Consider the following 14,377-nt stretch of genomic DNA (forward strand, 5'->3'; position numbering starts at 1 on the left):
AAATAAATAAAATAAAAGCAAAAAACTAAAGAGGGAATCTAAGTAACCATATTAACAAACATAAGATCTATTTGCACCAGAGATGAACGTCCATCTGAGGATGTTAGACATTTTGTCTCTGATAGGACATCCAAGTATCTGTGAGAGGACTTCTTGCTTCAGTTCTACTTTCCTTCGTGCCAAGCATCACTAATTCCCTTCTATTCATTTCTCATAGCATGTCCATTCATTGGGCAGCTTTCGATGAAGCCTATTCTCATCTGTACCTGTCTGTCTATCTAAACTGACCTTTAGCCCCTTGTCTTTGCTTTTTTTTTTTTTCAGAGCTGGAGACAGAACTCAGGGCCTGGTGCATGCTGGGTAAGTGTTCCTCCACTGAGCGACATACCCATTCCTGCCTTTGGTTTCTTGAAACTTCTGTAACCCACTCCCTCTACCGACTGTTTGCCTTGCCCAAAACATCACTGTTGGGAAAGTCTACACTTTGCAAATCTCTCATGCAAGTGTGTGCTTTCCAGAGCATTTCCCAGCAACTTGGGGTGTCTACTGCTTGTTTTAGCCTATAGTGATCAAATGGGAAGGATGTTGGGGAGAGCCAACTGGGGAGGTAAATTTCTAATTCGTAAAGCAAATTCATCACTGTTAAAAATTAAAACAAACTTATTCATTTATATATATACATTTTGTATTTTTATACTTAAGATTTTTTTCTTCTGGACTAGTTAATATAAACTACTGCCCTGCATTAGTTGATTGCAAAACCAGCTGTTATGCCAGACAACTCCAGATGTCAAGCTGAGAGCATGGACCAAAGGTGATTTGATTAGTTAATATAAACTAATCCAGAAAGTAAATTTCTTAGGGAAAGGGAGAAAAAGTTGGAAACCTGCCAGGAAATATCACCCAGCAAAGCATAAGAATCACTGTAACAAAAGCCCTTTGTTTCAAAGGCTCCAGGCAACAGAATCCCCCATTGTGCTCCAAATTACCTGACCTAATTAACTGCATTGTTTGAAACTGAAGAAGAGAGTCTTTTGAGCTAGAAGCTGCAATCATCCAATCAGAGAGGAGAAAAGGGGGCTTGTGTTACTAGTTCCTACACCTGTTCTTACAAAGGGTTGAAGAGGAGCCATCTCATAGGCCAGAAGATCGGCAGGAACTTTCTCTAAGATCCCAGTAAATATTGGGTTCCTTCATAAGAGAAGGTCTTAATGGTGCAGGCCCATTTGTTGTTTTGCTTAATCCTTAAGTCTGGCTGGAAGATAATTTATATAACCCCCAAGAATTCCAGGCAGGAAATGGTGGTTGCGACCCTTATAAAACAGGGGAGAAAATGCAGGAGTCTCCCCAGAAACACAATTATTGAATTTCAACATGATTTTATCAAGTTGAGGGAAAACTTCTTGAGTCATTTAAACTTACTAATCATGAACAAAAATAATCAAAAAAAAAATTGGGAATTTAACATGGAAGACTCAGACTAGAGAAGTCCATGTATCTTATAAATTCTCCCCTGAGAATTAACCCCGGGGGTAGGGGAGGGGTCTACCTTGTACTTAAGTCACCATGATATCATGTATTTAGTCCCCAGAGTTATGAAAAGCTTAATGTTCAAGAAAAAGGCTTTGAAAATTATATTACGAGCCTTGTGTCATGGAAGGTTTCTAAGGTTAATAGTTTTCTTCTATTTCCAAGAACAGGAATGAAAACTGGACATTGCAAACGCCTGCGCTGAGCCCAGGGTAACAGGGCCACCTCTGCCCTCGGGGATTTGAGGTGCATGAGCTCCCTTCAGTCACACTCCCTCAACACCACACCAGGCACACATGCTATGAAACAATTCAGAGGTGTTCATCACCGCAATACACCTTGTCAAGGCAACCGAAGCTTCGTCAGCCATTTCCAGGGGCAGATTGTCTCTGCACACGTAGTGCACATGCATAAACACGGACACAGGACACAGACGAACACGTAAGTACGCATTTGCAGAGACAGCCACTCCAGCTCCATTTTAAAGAGAAGCACTTGGAAATCCCTACAGATTGCAAGACGAATCTACCACAGTTAGAGTAAGAACACATCCAAGGCCATGCTTCATAATTATTAGAGATAGACAGAGATGTGCTCATGATCGAACACCAGTGTGCCCAGAGAGTCTGGGCAATTAGAGAACCGACAGAAATGTGTTAGTGGTAGCAACAGGCCCATTCCCAAGAACCAGGAAAATCAATCTGTTACAAAGAGCAGAGTCAGTGGCCAGAAAGGCGAGAGGTGGCCGGGCTGGAGGAGGGGTCCACTTACTGACGCTGCCACACACCGCCAGGCAGTACTCTTCAGAGTCAAAGTTGTTCCTGTTGCCGCCACATCCGCCGTAAAAGAAGGGGGCGCACTTCCCTTCAGTAACATCAAAGTACCAGCGGGAGATCATTGCTCGGCAGGGCCCGGTCTCGGCTTGTTCAGAGCACACCTCTAATCAGAGGAGATGTGGAACCACATTTAGCATGAGAAGACATGTCGCTGTTTGCGTACACACACTTACTTGTCTTATGCATTCATCCTCTGGGTGTAACATGGACTGGATATGTGAGGCTGTCTCTACCCAACAGTAAGTGGGGCATTTGATTACCCACCAGGACTTCAGGGTCACCTCTGAAACCACAGGGAGTTCCCCTCTGGATTGATGTCTAGGGCTCAGTAGTAACAAAGATTTAGGCCAGAAGTGAAAAGATCTTTCAGCTGCTTTTAGGTGTGTATTCAGTTCTACATTATAAAAAATAAACTTCTCTTTTAAAATAACTTCAAGTCAATTTTTATATTTTGATTAGGATGCAAAAGTTTAAGCTCTCACAACCATCTGACTTCTCTTTTCCTCAATAAATGACTCACTTCACTTGTGTGTGAAATTAATTACACGTAGTTTGGAATGTTTTCCAGCCTGATCACCGATCATACCTGAAAACATCTGGGATATCTGTAAATGTGACTTAGAGTCAATTATATTAACTCTAAGACAATTTTTATTTGTGATTTATCTAACTCTTGACTAATGTTCCAAACCATAAAACGGTCAACCAGCTCTAATTTATAATACATACCGTGCATTGTTTTGTGTTAAAATACATCTTACCTGTCCACTTGCCTTGCCACCCTCCCCACAATCGATTTCCATAATCTCTGATTGACATCAAGTGTAAAAATCCATTCAATTCCATTTATAATTTAATCATGATCAGAAGTAGACTCTACACCTCCCATGGATCCCATTTTTGCTGGAGATAAAAAAAACACAACAGTCCCATTTTTCTCTAGCTTTGCTTCCTGCCCTGCTGGCTAATACCTAAGAACACACAAATATTTTGCTTATTCTTGGGTTTTACCCACAAATCAGTGAAAAAATACTTTTCTGAAAGTAACGCTATACATAACCCAGAGCTTCCAAATTAGCAATACTCAACACACAGATCCTACTCAACCAGAGACAAAGACCCACATCATCAGTGAGAAGGCAACTTCAACAGCTACGTCACGTCCCACATATGCTGCTCTTTCAGCACACACAATGACATGGTGGCAAAACCCGAAGCTGCTGTCATCATGATAATGCCAACAGAAGGGACAGTCAGCCTGAGCCCAGAAGGTGAGCCCCAAACACCTTAGTGGTCCCAGGTAAAGGACAGCTAAGATGATTCTGGCTCTCTCAGATGGACATTTTGTGACTCTAGGAGCATCAAGCTCAATGTCAGGCACCAAGGTCATCCTATTCAGTGTTCCTGCTCTGAAAGCCCATGGCTCCCAGGCTTGTCTTTTTAATTGGCTTGCTGTACAGAACTCTCAGGTAGGATGAAAATCGACTGACTTATTGACTCAAGGATTCCACTCACTTGACAAATTTTATTCATCCCCCCGGGTCAAAGGACTGTCATTCTAATTTATAAAGGATAAATTAGTTTGGGGGGCCTTTTCACTTCTGAGTTACTGACAGCAGTTTCAGGGCTGCAGAGTTGAAAGTCATGTCCACGTGTGGGCCCTGCCCACCACAGCCACCAGTGGTCCCCACCTCTGGGCCTGACAGCCCCATCTAACAGACACCTTTGGGATGGCCTGGCCTCTGCTGCTGTAGCTCTCTGGCTGATCTGTACATATTTGTGTCACATTGCTTTTTCGGCTTCTAAGACGTGATATGATTCATCATTCATCTCAGGCTGTGCTGATTCCAACAAGGCCAAGAGACAATGGCGTCTCTTCAGCCTGCCCTGCGTTGTGGTTGCACCTCATAGCATGGCCCTAAGACAGGAGCGCTGGCAGCAGGGTTCACCCTGGTTCAACCACTCAGGCCTGGCTTCGCATTTTATACCTCTCAGAGCACCCACGCCCATCTTCTGATGCTTGTCTCCCAGTGTACATCGCAGCCCTAGAGGTGCAGGAAACTTGTCTTCATGAGTTCTTTCATGTATTAAGTTACAGTAGTAAAACTTTGGTGGGTGCACATTAAGTATGAGATAAAAGAATGATGAAAAGAGGGGATAATCCATGATGGGTCATTTGTCCCTGTGTGTGGCCCAGTCACAGCGCTGTACTTCTGATAAATGGAAAACGTCCCAGCCTAGAGTTCAAATGGCATTACAATATAATTTCCTATATCATTACTGAAACATAATGATATATTCATTTTTATTTTTCTTCTGCCTCATTCTCATTCTAAAATAGCTATGGAAGCCTTTGAAGAAATCAGGTCAAATGAGCCACAATGAGCCAGAATTGATAAGAAAAAAACATTCACAACTCAAAATCCATTTATTATGTCAAGTAAGTAAATAACTACATGATAAACCCATAACTCTTCATGAAGCCTACAAATGAGTCTCATTCTAAAACTGCCCAGATTTTGGACTGACTCTCCTGTTCTTGTTAGAACTGTAAGCACATCTGACTTTAAAGGGTCCCAATGAATTTCACAACCTTGGTGGAGTCCCTGTGAGCTGCCTGGAGATCAGCAACAATCTCACAAGTACTTGCATACAAACGATATCTGTGATAATGTGGTCAGGAATGGGTAGAACAGCACATGATCATAAATACACAGGTATGGAGGAACGGATGGATGCGGGACTGGAAACAGGGATAAAGTGTGCCTATATCCCTTCTGAATCTCTAAAGACAGTTGCCTGATTCAACTGCTTCTGATTAAACCAGGGAACATTTTATAGACAGAGTTAAGAACTATAGATTCTGAGATTATTAAAAAAAAAGTCATAAAGCATAATTTTCTCCATATTCTGTAAGAATATATACTTAATTAAATGTCATACACAGTAAAATATATATCTCATTTCCTCTAGTTAAAAATTCCTTATCTTGTGCTTTGTCTCAAATATTAAGATGAATAGGGACAGAAATAGCTAAGATAAAATACAGTTTGCCTTTGAAATAAATCACCTCTTTAATCTAACAGTAAAATAAAATAAAGGGCATAAAGTACTAAAATCTTCTAGGTACACTTATCTTCAGTATTTCAAAATAATTTGTTTATTATCTAATCATTTGGTCCATCAATAATGGAAAGGGCTGACCTCAATGCAGTTTAGAACAACTTTACTTTTTTTAAGTCTGATTTCCATCATTGCTACAACTCTAAATACTACTACATCCTAGGCCTAAATTATTAGAATCAAACTTGTATTCTGTTGATGCTTAAGTAGACAAGTGTTTGATTTTTATAGATGAAAAAATTTAAAAGTCAACACACTAAAAAACTTTTTTGGGGGTTTGGGGGTAGGGAGACTTTTTTTTCTCAATGCTAGAACTTTTAACAGAAAAGAGCATTTATCATGTGCTTATGCATATTAGCAGGCAGTCATCAAAAAACATGACTAGAAAATTATAAGGGCAACAAATGATCAAATATTTATATCTAGGAATCACATTTTGCTAAATAGACTCATATAAAATTAGGCAAGTAAGCTTGAACTGAAGTCTTATGTCAAATCTCACTTAAGCTCCAAATATGGGTTGAAATACCAACAAATGATACTAACAGCTGTGCATGGCAATGAAGCCACTGACTCAGTACAAGATGACGGGTGCTTATTTGTCATGGAAGTCTCTAGAAGGTATCTTCAGTTGGCTCGCTTTTTTACTGAAATGTGTTAATTCTCTAAGGCTGCCCAATACATCTGCCATTCTAATTATACCTGACCCAGTTCTCACATCTCTCCAGGACGGAAGGTTATTTATAAAATACCACCTGAAGGAGATTTACTTGTGAAGTCTTAGGCTAATCAGAACTCCTGTGTTGTGGTATTAACAGCCACTGAAGGGTTCCACTGTAATTTTCTTTCAACTTTAGTTTCCTGTTTGTTGTGAGAAAACACTTGTTCTTCACTCATCTGCACAGTTAGTCTGAAGTACAACACAGTATTAATAAGTTTGAAACCAGGCAAAGGTATCATGTTCACTGTCAGAAAGTCAGGGGAAGTGGCTTTTCCCATTAAATGAGAGAGAGGGTATGCTGGGAAATTGGCTTTCTCCAGTAAAATGAAAGATAAAACACTCGAGTCACAGCATTTGCTGATTTCCATGGTGTAAATACTTCCTCCACTGGTATTTCAAGCTACCAATGGCTGTGGCTCACCAAGTGAAAGAAGTTCCTGGACAATTAGTTTCCACAGGCTAGCAGAGTTGGTTCCACCATACCAATGAGGGCACAAATGAAACCAGGAGCAATGTGATACGTAGGGAACCTGGAAGAGTTTTACAGTTTTCTTGGTCTAGGGTTTAAATTTAAAGTGAAAACAAACAAAAAACTTCAGTGGGTAGATACCTCAGGGTTCTCTCGCTCTGGTTGACATTACTAATATATCAAAAACAATATCACCATGATAAGGAAGGTTTCCATTTCAGAGTCTTATTCCCTGTTTCAGTGCCTCAAATCTGCACAATATGGAGGCCAGAAGATGTTGCTAGAGGCTCCTCCTCCAAGTACTGCCCAGGACCAGTACTGCCTAGACTCCCCTCCAGTCCCATGAACCTAGAATTTGGGTGAGCCTTTGGGTGATCTGAATGGATAAAAATTTAAGAGAGGCACAGTGATCAACCCTATCTTTTAAATGCAGTAGAAATGTCAAAATTAGAGATACAAGATCCAATCACATTCCAAAAAGACCAGGAGGGGAAAAAGTAGTAAATGTTGCATAGGTTTTGGCATATGAAAAGAGGTTCACATAATATGTGGGAAAACAGAGACAGGACATAAATTTAGTAGAGTCTTAAGATTCAAATATGTATCTCAAAAACTTGATTTTAACAGGTTATGTACAAATATTTATTTTTTTTACTCTCAAGTTTTGTGTCTGAAACAACATTAAAATAGTTTCAATACTTTTGCCTCAGATCCAATACCAGGATGTAATTCTCTTCCTCATACTTAAGTCTACGAAAACATTAGACTTCTCAGAAACCTGAATTCCAGTGATGTCATTCCTATAACATGCTGGAACATTAAAAATATCAAAGCTTTTACTTTTATTTGGAAACATAATGAAAAGAACTGAGATTAAAATCAAGGAAAGATCACTGGACTTAAAATACACTTCCTTATACCATTTCTTTGTAAAGAAAGAATTGGATTTTGTAAGAACAAAAACAAAAATAAATAAATAAATAAAAAATAAGGATTCTACTCATTTGATCCCAAGGACTTTGTTTTAATGCATCCTGACCATCTGCTTCACTTAGCTGGCCCAGTGTGCCATACAGTGTAGATTCTGCTTAATGGCACTTCTTTTTTGCTTAAACATTTGCATGACTCTTGGTGCCCTGAATCAATTTTAAGAGTGCACAAGTTATAAATACAGAATAGCAACTCACCAAATCTAACAAGGACCCTGAAAATGTTCATATTAAGACTGTATGTAGATTTAAGTTCTGTAAGTGATCGAAACATCTGGAAGAAAATGACTAAAACAGTTTGCATCTTCGTGTGTATTTATTACTTGATGTAATAAAGCTTATTTTCATTAATAAAAAAAAATGTTTCTACATATGAGTCGGGGGTTTAAGGATAGTCCTGCTGTTTCATGTCCTTTTCTGGGGAAGACCGGGCACATTCACCTGACCATGCTAACTGGCCTCTGGGCACCATAACACTGTGCCAAGGGAGGAAGAATTTCTCTGGAAAGAATAAAATCTAAAACTAGAAAGATAGCCTCCCCTTATTTCACTGCCTATGTGGCAAATAAGCATGTGCCACATTTTAAGTCAACATTTTATGCAGCTTTCTGTCTCTAAATACAAGCTACTAGACCACATTATAGATCTTATGTGTCTTGTTTTCATCTAAGTATGTATTTATCATATTTACTTTGGTGCATTTTTATTTATTTTACTTATTCTTGTCAGATAGCATATGTTCTTTGGCTACCTACCGTGTGCTAAGTACTGAGTCAGGAGGTATAGTCAACATTAAGATGGGAGTACAGCAGAGCATAGCAGGGGCATTTCCCTGTTCACATACTCAAATATGGAAATCGCACAGATTTTGACACCAGTGGCTTGCAACTGGAGAGGCTCTATTCTATCTCTTCCTGTGGGACATTTTTGGTTGTCACAACTCCAGGGGTAGGTAATATTGGCCTCTAGTGGGTAGAGACCAGGGATGCTGCTAAACATCTTACAACACACAGAAGAGTCCCCCAATACAAAGAATTACTTGGCCAAAACATCAATAGTGCTGAGGCTGAGATAGCCTGCTACCACTCAGGCAAGTCCCAAAAGGAGTTGTGTTGCATTTTAGTAATTTGGCCCATGAAGGACACTGTGCAGTAGTCACCAACATCTCAGAGGTACTGGGTAACAAATGCTAGTTAATTTTCAGAATGAAAAGAATCATGAGTAGTGGTTAGCAAAGCCTTTCTTTATGTCATGAAATACCAAGAACTTAGTCATGGGCAAATAACGTGACCTGTCTGTCCAAAGTCTTTGACTTTCAAATTCTGTCTCAGAAATGATAGTTAACAACATATATAAATGTAAGAAAAAGAGATAACTCCACCCTCATAAACACTGAAACAGGCTTACACTATACAATAGAGTGCACCTTTAACATTTTTCCTACCCTAAACTCCCTTTCTCTCAATTTTTAAAATTCAGGCTGCTGTTACGAAGACTGAGGGGGATTTCTCAAACGTGATGGTTCTTCTTCTTTCTTCTTCTCATTCTCCTTCTCTTCCTCCTCCTCCTCAGTATTATTATTATTATCAGAGTTTTATAGCTATACATAGTAGTTGTGTTTCAACATGATTCTTCTATGAGATTCACTCAGTCTTGTCTCCCCTTCACTTTCGCTCTTCACTAACAGAATCACAAAAGGTTGGATATATTGGCAGAGATGGATGGCAATCAAAGATGAATTTTTTAGGAGGGCAAAATAATTCAAGGGTGAGAGAAGAAGGTGTTTGTTTAGGCTGTTTTATACCCCTTTTAAAAATCCCAGAAACTCATTTTTCTACAAGGGAACTAAAGATGTCCCTTAAAACTCACAGCTTTGTTACCTGTCCAAGGAATCTGGGCCCAAACTCAGTTGGACATTCAAATTAGCTAAGAAGGTACGCCCATGAAAATTTATGCATGTTTACATGAACCACTCTCTAATTTGCTGGATTCCTTTTTTGTTTGTTTAATTTTTTTGTTCTCTTAATTACAAACTCTTGAGTAGATGCATACAATTGAGTCTGAAGCATATACATATTTTTCTGAAAACAACTAATTTGGGGAAAAACGTAAGAAACACTGGCATTCTTTTAAGACCCGGTTTCTGGTCTTTAATTGAAATAAACTGAAGGTGTTTTTTTTTTTTTTATAATTAGTTTAGATATAATTGTCTTAAAATACTGTTATCTGATTACATCCATTATTCTAACAGTGAAATAAAGAATCCTAAGAAATTAAAACACTGCAGAAATGAAAGGTGAAAAATGACGGAGCATAACCAACCATGTAAAACTACAAGCAAAACCAAGTTCAGAAACATGATTTTCTTTCTGATAATGTAGATCTTTGTGAATATGCGTATCCTTCCTGTGTCTCTCTGGCATATCTCTGCTCCTCAGTCTCCCATTTCAAGCAATCTAATTATCAGAGTGAGTTTTCTAGATTAGGACCATCTAGCAAAGCAAAGCTTACATCACAATGGCTTACATGCCCCAGGGTACAAAATAACAGGCTGCCACCTGTCACATCCATGGTCAGTGCTGATACCAGTTCTCCTGACACTCAAAAAGATGGAACATCATGGTGGAGAAATAGGATTGCATCTTAATTGCTTTAGTGAAAATGGGAGGTGAAGGCCTAAGGCTTTCTCTAAAAGGACGTGCTATTATTCTCTGGCTCTAATCCCAAACACTTCTTGGAGCTTTTTTTTTTTAGCACGCCACTACCGAGGCTTCCACCTCAAGTATGTGAGTTCATTTTCACGTTCACAACAAGTCAAGCTCACAGTTTACCCCCGAGTTGTGTGAAAAGTTGTAATATGAATTATAAGCAAGAATCTCATTAGTGACTTATAGGTTCCTGGATCATGTCCGTTGCAAACAGGTAACAATGGAAACATAAGGATTATGCCATGCTTTCTTTTACCTCTAAGATCAATGCAAGTGGCTCTAATCAATTTAAAATGCTGGGTGGATTCTTTCAATTTGATGCTCCATCACCTGGTAAATTCTTTTCTTCTTCACAATCACTCGAATGCCAACACTCCCACAGTGCCTTAGGTGGAAACTTCTTCCCCGAAGGCTAAGTATTTTCCTTTCTCCATGCTGCAAAACTTCCTTCCCAGCCAGAATAGATGCATTCTTTTCAAAGACAGTGTGAGTATGGCTGAAGCAACCGGAGCTGGCCACCTTATTCACGTCTCCAGCAACCAGTGCAATGCCTGCACCTAGAAGTGCCTCATCAATGTTGGTAGGATGTATGGCAATAAGCCATGGTGCTTCTCCCAGATTAACAGTCAGCAGAAGGAGAAGAACAAAAATTGCATTTTGCCAAGGTCAGTCCCCAACCCAAGGGAAGTAACATCTATACCAAATGTTTTGGTTTTACCATCAGAGGAGATAGTCACCTACGTCAGTGTCTCCATCTGTCATTTAATAGAGAATTTTTCACAAGGTTTAAAAGACCTACAAGAAATAAAACTCTACCTTGAAATGTGGTAGCACTTAATACCACCTTGTTCAATTTCAGCTGGACATAAAATTTAACTGCAGATACTTTAATATGTTATATATATTCGCAAAAAATGTTTTAAGCAAGAAACCAAGTTTAAGTTGCTTTTTTAACTGTAATAATGTTGTCTAAAAAAATATCAGCTCTGTTACACCAATAGATAATAGACATATTGCATTTATGCTTTTTACAATTTAAAAAGTCAGTTTGATGACTTCCTTTTAACATTCTTAATTTGCAGTAAACATTAGTTCTCTAATTTTCAGACTATATTTGAGAACTGGAATGATGATTACAACCACAACAATCCCAGCAGCCGAGGTTAACATCTCTGCCTGTCAGGACCTGTGCTACATGTTTCCCGTGTATCACTTCATGTAATTCTCAAAAAAAGTTAAATATTTGATACGCATTATTAATTCCCATTTTACAGAGAGAAGCAATGGGGATTAAACCTTATTTGATGCATACAAATTTACACGTAGTAGCTGTAGACAGGCTTTGCATTTGGGCAGCCTGTGCTAGTAAAACAAACTGAAGTTACTAGAAATTTCTACTTACAGTTTCTAGTCATTGCTGAATTGTTACTAAGCATTGTGGTAAATATGTATTATCAATTATCTAGTTGTTTTCACAAGGGACATGCAACATAACATTAGCGCCTATACTATACCTATGAGAAACAAATGATTTAATTGGCCCAAGGCCACAAATTATTAAAAATTCTCTCTTAAATACAATATGTTCTGCCCCTAACCACCAAAACAAAACAACCGCAAAACAACTGCCTGAAGAAAACTAACTTGATAGGGTAGTATCTGAAATATAAAGAATTCCAGTATTTTTCTTAGGGACAATATCAGGGGTTAGCAAACACTTTTTGGAATGGCAAGTTTTCAGCTTTACAGGGTTTGTGCTTTCTCTTACAACTACTTAACTCTGCCCCGATAGCATGAATAAGCCACAGATGATATGCAAATAAATGGGACTGGATGATTATTTACATACAAGTTCTAAATTTCTAGACATGCTCAGTGTGGAAAAGATAATAAGATGAATACATGCCTATAGCAAAGCAATAAGCACTTACAAAGGAGCACAGGTTAAACTGAATGAGGTGTATTTATAAAGAAAAGTCAAGTAAAAGCATAATTTGGGCATTAGTGTAGCACAAATGCCCTGGGGCACCTGGGCCCAAATCCTGCCTTCAGCACTTATGCGTCAGTTGAATGTGCAATTTTGAGAAAAAAAAAAAAAAAAAAAAAAGATGTTGGCTTTACATGGGGTATACAATTTCTACCACACAGCAAGGTAACAAGGAGAAAGACAGAATTGCTGCCCTGAAGGGCAAGGAGATGACAATCCTGAAAACTTCTATCTACAATAAAGGATTTCAGCTTGGGCCCGCCACAATCTCTCAGAAGGCAAAACCATGTTTGGCATGCCACCATCATGCCTTCTACCCAAGGAGGCACCCAGCTGGCAGCAGGGGTGCAGAGAACACTTGCTGAAGAAATAAGCATAGGGTAAAAAGCAGAGTTTCCCTAGATGGGTAAAACCGGCTAGATCATATCAAAAACTGCGTCACTTACTACAATTCCCACACCTCCTCATCAGAATTCCCCGCTCAATCAGAAATTACCCCGAAAACTTGGGTTGATGAAGTGTAATCTCTTCTTAAAACAAGCAAATTAGGAGCAAGTGTCTGTGCTACTATGGTTTTACTCAACTTGGTAATGGCCTATTCCACTAGATCGATATCCCAGTTTTTATTAATTACCAAAGACAACAATAAACCTGAAAGCTGACTGGATTTTGCAATAATGTGCATACTTTCAATGCATTTTTCCTCTGAAATCAGAAACACAGAACAGACCTCTCACACTTCGGTATCACTGATGCTAACACAGCGTGGCTGAAAATTTTATGACCATGCTGAAATGTCTTCTATTTTTATTTCGTCTATTTCTTCCAAATGTTAATGGGTCACAAAAGTACTGAGTTTTTTATGAAGCAGTTAAGGACTGGTGTTAGTAGCAATAAGTTGGCGATGATGAAACAATTTTCTTTGGGTTGTAAATCACATTTTCCGTCAGGGGCTGAGGCATTAACATTGAAAATGAGATTGCAGGCCCCTTTCACTGTCTCTTCTTTTTGCAAGTCACTGTCAACGATTGTTTTCTGCCTACAGAAGCAGGCTACTTCGAGTTTTCACACAGTGAGCATGTGTAAATGGCATGGCCATTGCTCTTGGCTGGGGCAATTTTTACCTTCTGCTAATAAAGTGAAGGGAAAGGTCGATTCCCTTTAGCGTTACCATCTAAAATGTCTACATCTTCATTGGAATTAGCTGGGACTACAAAGAAACTATCTCATATGGATACAATATATCATAACATATTTCCGTTAGGCCCCCTTTTCCAGAAAGATTTTCCTCAATTCTATCTTTTGTCTACTTCAGGAGACTTTGAATGGATGAATTCCTATTAAAGTTTCTTTAATTTCTGGCAATAACAGTCAGTGCCTTTAAAAGACCAGGTACTTGCTTTCAGAAACTGCTCTTCTTGCAATCAACATTATTAACTAGTTATCTTTTTTTTTTTTAAATATATTTTTAGTTGTAGATGGACATGATACCTTTATTTTATTTATTTATTTTTATGTGGCGCTAAGGATCGATACCAGTGCCCCACACACTCGAGGCAGGTGCTTTACCACTGGGCCACAACCCCAACCCTTAACTAGTCATCTTTTAATAGGTTCGTTTTTGTTTTTTTTGTTTCTCTTAAGCCTTGAGCCTAGAGATTTAAAACATTTTTTTTTTCCTTTTAACTGCCTTTGTCTTTCTGTAGAAAATACTAGAACATGTGTGTCCTTCTATGTCCTGCTTTAACACCTAAGGTTGCTACACCTAAAACTGAAAAGCACACTACTAACTGAGAAGGTAACGAGACCACATGATCTCGAGAGAACTCTGCCTTGATGTGGAATACGATCCCAAGTTTATGGTGGTAACCGCTCCCTGTAATGCATAAATTATGGCACTCCTTATCACCTGATGCCTCGAGAGCTGTTACATCAAATCAAAATCTCTGTTTTCTATTTGAAAAATCTACAGCACATGTAGATGCTGTGTTAGTCCTTGGAGAATTAATCATCC

General features: G+C 38.9%; 1 protein-coding gene across 6 annotated transcripts in view; it reads right to left on the minus strand.

Moving 5' to 3' along the window:
- Positions 1–14,377, minus strand: part of App (amyloid beta precursor protein) — a 241,852-nt gene that overhangs the window by 95,022 nt on the left and 132,453 nt on the right. For 4 of the 6 annotated variants that reach the window (XM_047564660.1, XM_047564659.1, XM_047564662.1 and 1 more), the window contains exon 7: positions 2,302–2,469. The exons of the other annotated variants lie outside the window; for them this stretch is intronic. In XM_047564660.1, coding sequence (XP_047420616.1) covers positions 2,302–2,469 — 168 coding nt within the window. The remainder of the gene's footprint in view (positions 1–2,301; positions 2,470–14,377) is intronic. 6 annotated transcript variants of the gene reach the window in all.

The sequence above is a fragment of the Sciurus carolinensis genome, chromosome 9 (genome assembly GCF_902686445.1).
Source record: "Sciurus carolinensis chromosome 9, mSciCar1.2, whole genome shotgun sequence".
NCBI lineage: Eukaryota > Metazoa > Chordata > Mammalia > Rodentia > Sciuridae > Sciurus > Sciurus carolinensis.